We start from the raw sequence: 13,981 nt of genomic DNA on the forward strand, positions 1-13,981 counted from the left end.
TTATGTTCTTTCCCGGGACTCAAACTATCTCTATGCCAAATTTCATCAAAATCGGTTGCGAGGTTTAAGCGGGAAAGCGTAACAGACAGACAGACAGACAGACAGAGTTACTTTCGCATTTATAATATTAGTTGGGATTCTCACAACTCGAATGCGTTGAATATTTATAACACTTGAAAGAACGGTGCACGTGTGTTATAAATGAAATCTTGTCATTTTTGGGACGGATTAAGATTTGTGTACATGTCCCTAAGGATGGGTTCACAACACTGATATTTAAACTTACTCAATAATTTATTGCAGTGTTTTTTAACCTTTTTCATGACACGACCCCCCTATTATGAAAAAAATTTTGGCGACCCCCCGACCATTCGCTTTTTTTCATGCATTTTATAATGTTACAAAGATGTTTGTAGGGACTGGATAGTTCAATCCATAAAACATTTTGCATAATAATTAGATTTCGGATAAATCAGTCTTTGTAAGTTTTTTTACTGAGGCAGTTTTTTTTATAGGGGCGACCCCCCAGAGAGCCGCGACCCACAGGTTGAAAAACACTGATTTATTGCATCCATAATGTTACGATGGGACAGAAAAGTTCTCGATGGTGACCACGGGTCGGAACACATAGCGTGGGCAGGCCTCCTACTAGGTGGACCGACGATCTTGTGAAGGTCGCGGGAAGAACCTGGATACGGACAGCGCAGGACCAGTCGTTATGAAAATCCTTGGGGCTTTTGTCCAGCAGTGGACGTCATTTGGCAGAAACGAACGAACGAAAGTTTATTTATTTATTTTTATTTATTTTATTTGGTTTACCAGAAATTGTTACATTGATGCTTACACAGTATACATACAGCCACAGTGGTAATAACTTAACCTCTCCTATGCTTTGTCTCAGATCTGTGCAACCTCTGTCAACTGCTATGTCTCAGATCTAAGACAAGACTACTTTGTCATTTGAAACATCATTTGAAAACCGTAGCAGTTGGCGGGTGCAGTTTTGCGCGGCTCAATAGCACGCCAAAGGTTAATGCACAATTAATTTAAGGTAAACACCGCATGCAATATATTAGTAACATCAATTATTATAAATTTACTGAAATGATTGAAACTAGACCGGTAGACAATTATAAATTAAAAGAAAAAAGAGTTACAAAAAACACTACTCACCGACAATGGTTTCTTCCAAGTGCTTTCGGAACTTTATGAGACTTGTGGCGTGAATATCAGTGGTACCTCCGTGAGAATTCAGAAGTCTGCTCAAACGGGGAACAAAGGAACTTGAGCCTAATACTGTGGAGCGAAAAGGTGGAACCAATGCAGGAATTTGGGTTCGGGGGGTTCTACGAGGAGCTCTAAAATTAAATTTATTTAGCAGCTGGGGGCAATCTATTTTATTATTGAATAATTTGTACAAGAAAGTAAGGTCCAATATAGTTCGACGTTTTTCCAAGGAGGTGTATTTAAAATGTATTAATCTGGATTTGTAAGAAGACCCTTTCCTACATTGGTTGGACGAGTGAGCGAGATGCCACAGATATCTTTTCTGGATTCGTTCTAACCTCAGGGAGTGACACGCGTAATGTGGTCGCCACACAACACTGCAGTATTCCACAATACTTAGGACCAAAGAATTGTACAACAATCTTTTTGTTTGCAACCTGCGAAAACCCCTACCTGTTCTAATTATGAATCCTAGCATGCGAGAAGCCTTTTTTGTGACAGATTCCAAATGTGGAACGAATGTTAGTTTTTTGTCAACTATCACGCCTAGGTCCCTAATATGGTCAACTTCTGTTACCATTGCACCCCCAATAGAATAGCTGGATTTTATAACATGGTGTTTTCTTGTAAATTTGACAAAAAAGCATTTATTGATATTTAGTTGCATCCTATTCGATTCGCACCACCGAGCTATACTACTTAGATCTTCCTGTAGNTAGTTCTAACCTTCATTTCATTAAAGGAAAGGTTTTTATCCCAAAAATGTGTTTTTAGAAGGATCCAGAGTCACTTCTTCAAAAAATAGGTAGTTACGCTTAAGCCAACTTTTATGGCTATAAAACTGTTAAATTGGGATTAATCGTTATCCATCTGTTAAAAAGGACACGTAAAATCATTATTTGGTTCTATAACCCCAAAAACTGGTCTAATTGATCCCAGAGGGGAGCCCCAAGTGAGGCATTTTTTCAAATCACATTTATGGTACCTGTAAATTGTTTATAAAAAAATTAAATGTGTTTTTCTTTAAGTTTATTTATTGGGCTTTCAAATAACACCAATATTGTTGGGGCACCATGATTGTGTCAGAAGAAAATCTTTAAAGTTCGCGTCGCGGAAGGTGCGATTTATTTGATGTTGAGTATATTTTAAAAAGTATGAGACTTACGGTATTGAGGAATATTATATTCTGCAACTAATGTAGTTTCATAATTACCAGCGCAATTTACACTTAATTTGCAATTTTATTGTTTTTTTTGTCGTACACCGTGATTTAGCATTGGTTTTGCCAAAACAACAATAGACGCCACCCGTATTGAGAAGTGACTTTTGACTTAGGTGCCTCTCGTAGGTAAGAGGCTAGACACATTCTACTGCTTCCATTCGACTGTGCCCTCTCATTTACATTCCCGTAGGCCATGTTAATTAGGTTAACCTATTGTGGTCACATCCCTAGCTGGGAGTAACGACCGCCCAGAACAACATTATCGTGCCGTGTAGCGCTGGCGCGGTGCCAGAACAGCGGTGCTACTCCGAAAACGTTCGAAGTTTCGATTGTTGCCATCCCTTTTATACAAAGCAGGATGCCGGCATGAGCGACGGTGACAGACAGATCCGAAATAATGTGAATAGAGTTTCAGAGTAGGCCTGCAAAGACGGTAATTGATTGGAGTAGTCTTCGATGCAATGTAGCTCGTTTGCTTTTGTTGAGGAGGTAAACAATAATATTATGTAGTACGACTGAGTACGCGCATTTTTGAGGGAACACTTATTTTCAAAGTCATCTAACGTGTCTAAACATGTAGTCCTTGATAAAACGTAAAATGAAAAATTTTTGTTCTACTAAAAAAAACTTCTACTTTCATGGTATCTTAATTAAAATAAAATAAAATATCTTCAAATTATAGCCTCGTCACTTTCAACCCCAGTTTTTCCAAAATGCCTGATGTTGCATTTAAAATTAAATGTAATTTTATTCGCCATCCACTTAAACGCGAAGTTTTTCCATTATTTTTGATTAGTTAAAAGACGTTAACAGCTTATCCCGCGTGTATCTTGGGCGGTGACGTTACCCCAGTAATGGTACTCTTAGCGTCCATTAGAGGGTCGCAGTAACGCCGACTATCCACTGGGAGAGGGATGAGGTCCCTTTGAAAATGATAATCCTTCAAATATGTCTGAGAAAAGGATTGGTTTGGCCCACCCGTAAGCTTATATTGCAGTAAAGAATATGATACGACAGAATGATCTCATTATTTACTTAAGAAGCCATCGTTAAAGTTTATGAATCGACTACTCCAATTATCTACTTTGTCTAAAGGCTGATTTCATCCACAAAGACGTACCCCACCATTCTTCCGTTAATGTTTGAGTGTTATCGGTACATGCTAAATTATCAATGAGTACACACTCACACTACAATAATGACACTCGGATTGCTCGGGTCAAACTCTTCGCACCCCGCGCTTCCCTCGACGAAAAATTGGTGGGGCGCGTCTTCGTGGATGAAACGATCTATGTATACCTTCCTACGCTACGTTTTCCCGAGGACTTGAATAACACTAAAATATATATCCCATAAAACATACATATCTTGCACTGTGCACAGCGTCAAACATAAGAGCTCTTCGTGGGTCCTAATTAAGGGTGTTTCTTCGCAGCCGCCAGCTGTATCGTATTTACGGCGCTTTTGTATCGTGCTTTATTAATATCAACACTTGTAGTTAATAGAGGAAATATGTATAAAACACACATGTCTCGTAATTTAGTAAATTATTGGCACAGAAATTAATTAACTTGTAGGAGCAGTCTGGAACGCATTCTCTCAGCGGTCGCAGGTTTTTTATACTTCAGTACACATATGGCCCGCGCCCCCCTTTAAAGGTCTTTGCGCCTCCCCTGGGGGGCGCGCCCCCCACTTTGGGAACCAATGTTGTAGGAGATTAAGAAAATATTCTGTTGTGTAGCATTCTTCATAAAGTTGTATAGATTGAATTATAATGACACAGTTATGTTTAACTATTGTTGTTAAAAAAATACAAGAATACCGATCAGAATAATGAAACATAAAAACGATTTTCTTATTGAGATCCTATAAGTCTAGATTTATTTAGCAAAGTCCTAATTTGTTACTTTATTCTATTTAGTTCCAGATGTAAAGACAGCTATTAAACAAATCATATTTTTGTATTATGTTTACCTAACCAGATTTCATACTATGCTAAAGTAGGTATAATAACAATATTCGCTTTGCTTTTATTATAAAAAGTAGCAGTTTATCTTCACAACGCTTGATTGAAACTGCACTTTTTATTCAAAGTATTCCTTGTGAACTTAACTGATGCAGCTTAAGAGTAGGCGCACACCGTTGATTTTTAGTTGGCCGATAGTTGTGCCCGATTTTAAATTGTATGAAGAATCGGCCAAATCGAATCGGCGTAGTGTGCGCACTCTGATCAACTGCCCGACTAAACTATCGGCCGACGAAAAATCAACGGTGTGCGCCTACTCTAAAGAAGATAGTAATGCCATTTTAATTATTAAAATTTCTCTCAGCTGAAGTAAAATCTCTCATGAAGCCTGGAGCAAAAAGTTACATTTGTACAAACAACATGAAAAACGAATGGCTAGTTTAAATAAAAAAGTATTTCGACTCAACTGTTCGCGACAAGTCGAGGCCTCCAACCCCGTGCTCGTAGCCTTTCGTAGCTGTTCGTAGCAGCGTAGCACGTGTCGTAGCTGCGGCTGATGCGCCTGTCTACGACATAGCACGCGCGTAGCGTTCCCTTTTATCACTGGACTAGATTCGTAGTACCAAGTGGTGCGACTTTGAAAAAAAATTACTTTGTAGTAATTTACTTTGTAGTAAATTATATTTTTCCACACAATTTTGTAATAATGTGGGATAGTAAAATAAACAACGGTGATGAATGAACCCATAGATACAATTATGAATCAGTAAAATGCGGACTTGACAAAATCTTTAGTCAAGAACCAGATTTAAATCATAAAACATGAAAAATAATGTTAAAAGTTAGCCACGATATTGTTTATTTTTTAATCATACATGTATAGCACATCACAACTGCTTTCAACAAAACTAAGGATTATGAGAAAAACTGTAATAACCATCCGCATTGCGTGAAAATAATTTTAGCTTTCCATTACCCGCATAACTGACTTTTTTAAAATAATAAACCCCAATTAAATTCTGATCAATTCTTTACGGCATTTATAGAGGAGTTTCATACTATTTTTAATGTAATAACGGAAACAATATCTGACTGGACTAGCTCGCAATATGCTTTTCACATTGAAGTTTTTTTTAAAATTATAGGTAGGTAAAACAAACGAGTGTTTTTATTTTTATTTATTTCGTTTACCTATAAATTATTGTTTTGTGTTTGGTAGGGATATAAAGGCACTTATGTTTAAGGCTGGGTTGCACCATCTTACTTTAACTTTGACAAATGTCAAAAATCTGTCAAACTCCATACAAAATACACCGGTTATCGTTATAGTCACGGTTAAAATTGTGTGGTGCAACTCAGCCTAAGGGTAGGGTATAGTAGACTCCCTTGTCAATAGACATACATTTTATGAGCTACGCTCCTATAAAACAGAGGTCAAAAGGTATCAGGTCGCGAACTTAACTGACGGATAATTATTGATTGTAAAATATTTGCGAAGAGTAACAAACTTCCACCAATCCATCCTCACCAAACTTTCACGTTTGTGATATTATGTACGGACGACGGCACGTCAACATAACCACTGTGGGTTCTTGTGCAGTTGTAATAGGGGCGAGTTTGCAACAAAAATGGGTAACCTGATGTGCTGTCGTGTGTACTAGGATTGGTGCCATTTACCCACTTTTTATACTATGTAACTGAAGTAGACAGCTAACAACCAGGGATGTTATGGATATCCGTAACCGTAACCGAAACTTTCGGATATCCGAAATAAAAAAATATCCGTAACCGTAACCGTAACCGATTTAAAAGTTTCGGATAGTTTCGGATGTAGGCACTTAGGCAGTCTAAATTGTTTTTTGTATAGCATTTAATGTAAAAGCATAACAGCCTTATTTACCTTTATAATGTCATCTATTATCAATTTTTATTTTTTATTTACTTTTTATTCGATGTAAAGTTTGCGGCCATGAATGAACCGTTGTTGCGGACAGCCGCTCGGGCGTGCGGAAATAAGAAAAACCTTCGGTTAAAATGAAGATATATTTCTGCAAAAAATGCCCACAACGGCTATCAAAAAACATCAAACTACAGCCTAAACAAAAGGTATCAAAAGTAATAAAAAAAGTATAAAAAACATACACAATATAAAAAAGAGGTTGGTCCACCAATCGGTTCCCAACAACCGTGTTGGACAACTATTGCAAATTGCATTCTAAAGCACAGATATCCGTAACCGTAACCGAAACTTTCGGATATCCGAAATAAAAAAATATCCTTAACCGTAACCGAAACGGGTATATTATTATTCCTATATCCGTAACCGTATCCATAACCGAAACTACATATCCATAACATCCCTACTAACAACTTGTTTTCCCCGCAGCCGGTGGTCAAGGAGGGTTACCTGATGAAGCAGACGCACAGCTTCCAGCGATGGCAGCGCCGCTACTTCAAGCTGCGCGGGCGCGCGCTCTACTACGCCAAGAAGAAGGACGTGAGTACTTTACTTATTTATTTATTATTTTTATGAGACAATGTGTCCGAATTCAAGTCCAAGATGCTCTAACAGCTAAAGCCTGGTCCGTGAGCACGTAGAATTTTATCCAATGACGCCAAGCTACCCATCCTTATCGCTCACGCGTAATTATGTTGCTATCGCGTTCGCACACTCATTGCGGGTGCCAATCGCACAGTCGCGACAGCAATATAATTACGCGTGAGCGATAAGGATGGGTTGCTAGGGGTCATTGGACAAAATTCTACGTGCTCACGGACCGGGCTTTATGAGTTTCAAGTAGAGATTCCAAAGCGGGATCGGTGCCCTTTTAGGCACCCACCGGACCCGGGAATTCGTACTAGAGATTGCAACCTGGAATGTTTTTCATCCCGGCCGGGCCCGGTCAGCATCTCTAGTTTTATGTGGTCACAAGACTTAAACAGGGTGATGCCCTGTCTTCAATGAACTTTAACCCAGTTCTTGAACATGTGATACGGCAGGGATGACATAGATGAACTGCGTGGCAAGCGTAAAGCTATGCGGATAACCTGGCAAAATCATTATTTTTATGAAAAGTGACCAATTTTATGTTAAAACTTACTCTTACCAAAAATTCATCAGAATTAAAGATATAAACATCTGATAAGCAACGGAATATTTTATTTGATACACAACATAGATAGGCTATACTTATAACAATAGAAAAAATATGGACGATGTATTTATTAATACATAGCGTGGCCCTACTGACAACGACCAATGGCTGTCATTTTTCCTTGATCAAAGAAAATATTTTTTCTGAGTATAAACGTGTTACGTCATTCGAAATATCAATCTTTGATCATCAAAAACAAACAGAAATTGGTCAGTTAGAAACGTAGTGAAACCACATGTTTTCCTTAACTTGTGTGGACAGCTCAATCAATAGACTGACAGAACTGGGCCGCAGGAACCGACACGACTTCACCCGAACAGAATCAGCTGAGTTGGGTTCAACACTTTGAATATCTGGCTAATTTCCATACAAAATCCTTATATCCATATTTTTAAAGAGATCATCTAAATATAAGCTAATTTTAAACCATCAATTTTAATCGTCTCTTTGAGTGATTGCATAATGTTTTGGTTCCCAGCCGCCAATTTAATTCAATACAATAAAAAACAGCTTTAATCCACTTACAATGTGATCGCCTGTAGTTTGATCTTAAAATTTAAGAAACAAGGGTAAAGATCCCAAATACTGAACTGTCCTATCCGTGACATTGACAGCGGGGCGCCACCGTCAATACCGAATCGCTGGTTCAGATTTTTATCATGTTGAAAACTGAAAACTATACGTATAGTTAAACGATAGTGGCGCCCCTCTGCCAATGAGTTTGGTGGGACAGTTAAGTTTGGGTCATCTATACGTCAAATAGTTCGTGACATCCAAAGTGACCAAAAAGTTCACAACACAACCTTATTCCGATTGTAACATAAACGTGTTGCGAACTTTTTGGCTACTTTGGGTGTCACTAACTATTTGACGTTGACTGTACACCGTTTCTTAAATTTTAAGATCTAAGTACAGACGTTTGCAATATTTTACTTAATATTGTTGTTTTAATTTAAGTGGTTTAAAGCTGTTTTTTATTGTATTGAATTAAATTGGCGGCTGAAAAACCAAAAAAATTCACGACCGGTCAAAGAGTTGGATAAAAATTTATGGTTCAAGACCAGATAAAGAGATCATCATCATCTCAGCCATAGGACGTCCACTGCTGAACATAGGCCTCCCCCAATGCTTTCCATGTTACCCGGTTGGTAGCAGCCTGCGTCCAGCGCTTTCTCGCTACCTTTATGATGTCGTCGGTCCACCTTGTGGGTGGACGTCCCACGCTGCGTTTTCCGGTACGCGGCCTCCATTCCAGAACCTTGCCGCCCCATCGGCCGTCAGTTCTGCGTACTATGTGCCCTGCCCATTGCCACTTCAGCTTGCTAATCCGTCGAGCTAAAGAGATAGGTAATAGTATTATCGACCTGAGGCGTACTCGACCGCAAATTTCACTTAACATCTTGCAAACTTAGCCAATCTATCTTAGCACAGCCTGCAGACCTACGAACTTTGGTCTTAGACCGTTTCACTGAATAAAAGTATTCGGCACTACAGATTTATCATTTAAAGTTTCCTAATCTAAGTAAAGAACTTTGAAACGATGAAGTTTTGTAAGAAAATGACCCTGAAAGGAGATTCAAACTTGAAAAGCGGGCTCACGTATCCTCAAAGGGCCTTATTAATACGTGAGAATTCGAGCTACAAGAAGTAATTTGTATGACAAAATTGTTTAAAAAGTTTCTAAGTTACATAAGTGAATTAATTGTCAAATTAAATGGCAAGGAGCCTTGAGTTGAGACGATCACGTGTGACCTGAATAGCACGTCGAAGGCTGAGACCTAAATCTATTTAACAGGTGTACAATTAACATTTTGACAACTAAAACCCGTATTAGGGTAAAACCTATGTAGGTATATTTTATAACATAAAGTGGTTTATAGAAATTCACAATGCAGCTTTCATACATGGTTCTAACTTTGACCCTAGTTGGCGACATCCATTAAATCAATACTAAATTGTAAGAAGGTGAAGCGTTTGTATTGTATATCATCCTGTCAAAGAGCTGTTCTCTCTATCAGGTTCAATAGTAGATGGCCTAATAGTATTTATTTTTTACCCAAAATTCTCGAGAGTGATGGGGCAGAAAAGTTGTCGAGTGGTGTTTAAGGACCGAAAGACGTAGTGTGAGCTGGCCCCCCACTAGATAGACCGATGATCTGTTGAAAGTCACCTGGATGCGGGCGGCGCTGGACTGGTCGTTGTTGAAATCCTTGGGGCAGGCTTTTGTCTAGCAGTGGACGTCATTTGGCTGAAACGAACGAACGAACCTAAAAATATTTTCCCACTTCCTTTTCTTCTATATGTTAGCCGATTTCCCACCACACTGTAATTCCACACAATCCATACTCCAATACAGATAAACGGTTCCACTCGCTCATCCAATCAAAACAGTTTCATATTTATGTTTCGAGGCACTGTAACGCAATTCCCTGTAGCAGAAAAAAGAGGCAATTTGAAATAAGAAAAAGTTTTTATGAAATTCTGAAAGTTCAACTTGTATACCGCAGACGTAGCATGGCGTGGTGATTACTTTTGGGAAACTTGATGCTGTTTATTTATTTGGAGGTATAAGTTATTTTTTTTAATAACTAGCTGACCCGGCGAACTTTGTTTCGCCTTAATGGCAATAAATAAGCAGACTTTTTTTTAATTTCGAACGGGATAAAAAGTATCCTATGTCCTTCTCCTGGCTCTAAACTACCTCCCTGACAATTTTCAGCTAAATCGGTTCAGCCGTTCTTGAGTTATAAGCGAAGTAACTAACACGACTTTCTTTTATATATATAGATTTAAAAATATGAAGTGCGAAAATTCGAATACTTATTTTAATAGTTGCTTCAAGTTTTCTCCAGCTTTTAAAAGAGCTCATGATATAAAATTGATATAAATAGTATGTAAGACATACTCGTACACACATAGTACATTTTAATAATAACATTAAACAACAGTTTTACTAATTATAGTTAGTTACTTAAATAATTATTTATACATAGTATACATTTATACATATGTATTCTTAACGTCATCATAATAATATAATCTTTGTCAAATAAATCTAATAATAACTGTCATATGTAGGTGATAATTAAATATAGTAAAAACATGTCAGAGAGCACTGAGAAGAAGCCCTAGCCCGACTAAGAAGAAGAAGAAAAATTACTCATGCCCAGCCCTTTAAATCCTTTTACTTATTCATTGGCTCATATCTGGGATCGTTAACGACTCGGAAAAGCTATGTATACGCTTGTAACCTTATGTACACACGCAATCCCCAGAGATGATATGCCCGTAGTGAATATTTAACTCAAGGGTAGAGGGGATTCCCCACCCCCACGTTCCCACCACAACTGTGTAGCCAGGAACTACAGTTTGCCAATAAAACCCAACCAGCGAAAGAGAAGTTTAGTTAGGAGAGTCCCGGGAGAAAGATAAAAGTCGGTGGACACGCAACGGGATCAATCTGAAGAAGTTGCAAAAAAGTTGTCTGTTGACCTAATAAACCAATAAGTAAAACTTTAAGAGAGAAATAAGACGCATTAAGTATGAGCATTTAACTATAAAGATCTTTTACTACATGAGCTGTTAAAATCTTTCAGTAAGTAATATTTATTTTAAAAAAACACTGTAAAGAACGGAATCTTTAATGCCCGATCGGTACATAAAAAATCTCGTCTTCGAAGGTAAATAAACATACGCTGTTAAAGAGTATTAAATTATTACGTTACAAAGATCACACTTCCACAACTCCCGCAAGATTTGATGACTGACTTCAACAGGGGAGACGAAACAGGTTGGCATTCGTGTAATTTACGTTTGTGGAGGGGAGAGGGGGTATAGGCGTACCTGGGTAGACTGCTGGGCGCCCAGCCCGCCCAGACCGCCCCGAATGGGTCCAGTCGCGCTTCCAGCGCCAGCCGGTTTACACGTGTGGTCTATATCGCTTTGTACAAAAACCTAGCGATCACACAAACATAAAATCATTAATGAAACTCTACTTAAATTTCAAACTTACGCAATAATTCTTGCCTTTTACTCGTTGTGTGTCTTTACTCTGTATTTCTGTGTAGTTTTAAGTTGTTTTGGTGCAACACTCTTGGCTGAGAACGTAAGTACGTCCGTGTTTACGTTTTATTTTGTGATGTGTTAGTACACTTAGCCAATCAATATTGCTGTTTGTAATTAGATCGTTAATCAAACAGATTAACACTGAGACAATGTGTCGAGTTTTTCTGATATATTTTCTCGGGAAGTAGATAAATTCGTTATGGTGCAAAGATTGTTTTTCAGGTGAAATTTTACGTACAATAACTTTTGACGTTTTTAAATAAAATATTTTCTCAGAAGATTTAAACAGCTTTAAAAATATTTCGTTAAACGACATTTTATTATTTGAAGTTAAAGAAGAGGCCAGGATTAACCCTTTATTATTTTTACCGTAAAATAGGATAATATTTATTTTGATGATGATATTAAACTTGAATAATTTTTAACGTTAACTTTAGGACAGTGCTAATATTTAATGATAGCGGAATCATTTTGTTTAATATAATTTAGAATGATTAAATAATTCATTATTATTTTTAAAAATCTAGAGTTTAAGAGTCTCTCGAACAAAATACTTACCTATTTTTTAAAATTCTAAAATCAAAATAAAACCTAATAAACAAGTAGATAGGTACGAGTAGGTACCTACGTTACTGGATATTAAACATTTTCTTGCCATACAACTGCACATAGACACAAGTCCTCAGTACAGAATCGACCAGTAAGTAACCATTTAATATCTAATTAATTACGTTTACTTCCAAGAAACTCACATCTTACATGTAAACCGCTTTCATCCGATCAAATTAGATAGATTGTATCTAACCATCGCCCCTGATACATATCTAAGGATCTCATTGTAATATCTTCCGAATAAGCCTCTATGTATAATGAAACCGCTTAATAGATTACAGTACTAAGGTAGAGGTGCTGTTTGTGGCCACTAATGTTTGAAAAAGGTTTAAAATTAATAAACATCATAAAACTCATTTTATTTTTGCAAGTAGGCTTTTAAAAAGCACTTTTTTACGTCCTGGTATTAGCTCTACCACTGCTTCGGGACAGTAAATGAGCAGGAAATGGGCAGTAATAGACAATAATATAATAATGGCAGTACTAGGTAATAAAAATAATAAGAATTTTTTAAAATATAAAAATGACGTTGTAAATAATTTACACTGAAGATTTTCAAATTTTTTATGCATAACAAGATTAATTTATAGATTAGTCATAAATATATATAGTAATCTCTAGTCTCCGTCACACGTTGGTAGGTAGGTACCCGCTGAAAACCAGCTTCACGTCCTGACGACATGTGTCATGTCACGATTTTTGCTAAGCTAAAAGAATTTTAGTATTTGTTTGTTTATACTGGATAAAGTTATTTCTATTATATTCTATTCTTAACGCTTTACATACCTATTAGTTTAAATATAGAGTGACCAAAACGGAACAAAGATGGTCATAACCGGCACTTGTACCCTACCGTTTAGTTACCCCAACACCGCGGGCTGACTGCGAAGATAACGTGCCAAACGCAAACATTTGCCGACCAGCGCTGACGGGCATATTTACCCAGTTTATTGCTTCTGTTACACCAAACAAACGCCATGGAATATTAATATCACGTTAAGATCAGAAGGAAGGCTGTTTTACCCTAAATACCTACTTGGGATACACAGGCGGCATGGGAATTCGTAAAATTTCGACATAAAAATGTGCAAAGATTTGCTTTGTGTCAAATATTTAATAAAATGTCACACGGCTGAAAAACGTTTTTGTTACTCTTTTTTGCCTTTTAATTTTCAAATAGCTTATGAAAGTCGATATAAAGTAAAAAACTTGCTAACAATTTTCAATGTATCATCATCCATCCATCAATTTGTAATCTATATTGATTATGGACGTTTGAAATATTGGAGAAGGTTAGTTTCTCTTTTGTAAATTTTCTTTAAAGTAATTGCTTTTGAGACATGATGAAATGCTACATCAGTTCAGTTGTGCAATTTCCTATCTAAATTGACACCTACTTATAATTCGAATTCGAGGTACAATATCCCTAAAAAGCTTTACTTTAGTCCTAAAACCCAATTAGTTTCTAATTGTAAAATGAATTTTTAATGGCTTTGGAATCTTTACGTTAGATGACGTCATAGACTACAAATTATATTGTGGGATTTGTGAATCTATAGGCCCAAAAAAAGGTCAATAGATTGGTGGTGTCAGCTACCCAATTAACGAAATCCGAAATCGCCTAGCCCTATTACGCAAAGATGCAATTATCCTGTAAAAATCTCAGCTTCCCTTCTGTTTGTTTTTGTTTGATACCAAATACGTAGACGAATTCTGCGACGCTAGAAATGTGAG

The 13,981-nt window shown here is 37.2% G+C and overlaps 1 protein-coding gene across 1 annotated transcript in view; it reads left to right on the forward strand.

Annotated features, from left to right (window-relative positions):
- RunxA (RUNX family transcription factor Runt related A) overlaps nt 1–13,981 on the forward strand; it is a 79,554-nt gene that overhangs the window by 8,796 nt on the left and 56,777 nt on the right. The window contains exon 2 of the mRNA XM_028316633.1: nt 6,802–6,916. Coding sequence (XP_028172434.1) covers nt 6,802–6,916 — 115 coding nt within the window. The remainder of the gene's footprint in view (nt 1–6,801; nt 6,917–13,981) is intronic.

This window comes from Ostrinia furnacalis, unplaced genomic scaffold (genome assembly GCF_004193835.3).
Source record: "Ostrinia furnacalis isolate ACB-3 unplaced genomic scaffold, ASM419383v2 OfSCF5820, whole genome shotgun sequence".
Classification (NCBI taxonomy): domain Eukaryota; kingdom Metazoa; phylum Arthropoda; class Insecta; order Lepidoptera; family Crambidae; genus Ostrinia; species Ostrinia furnacalis.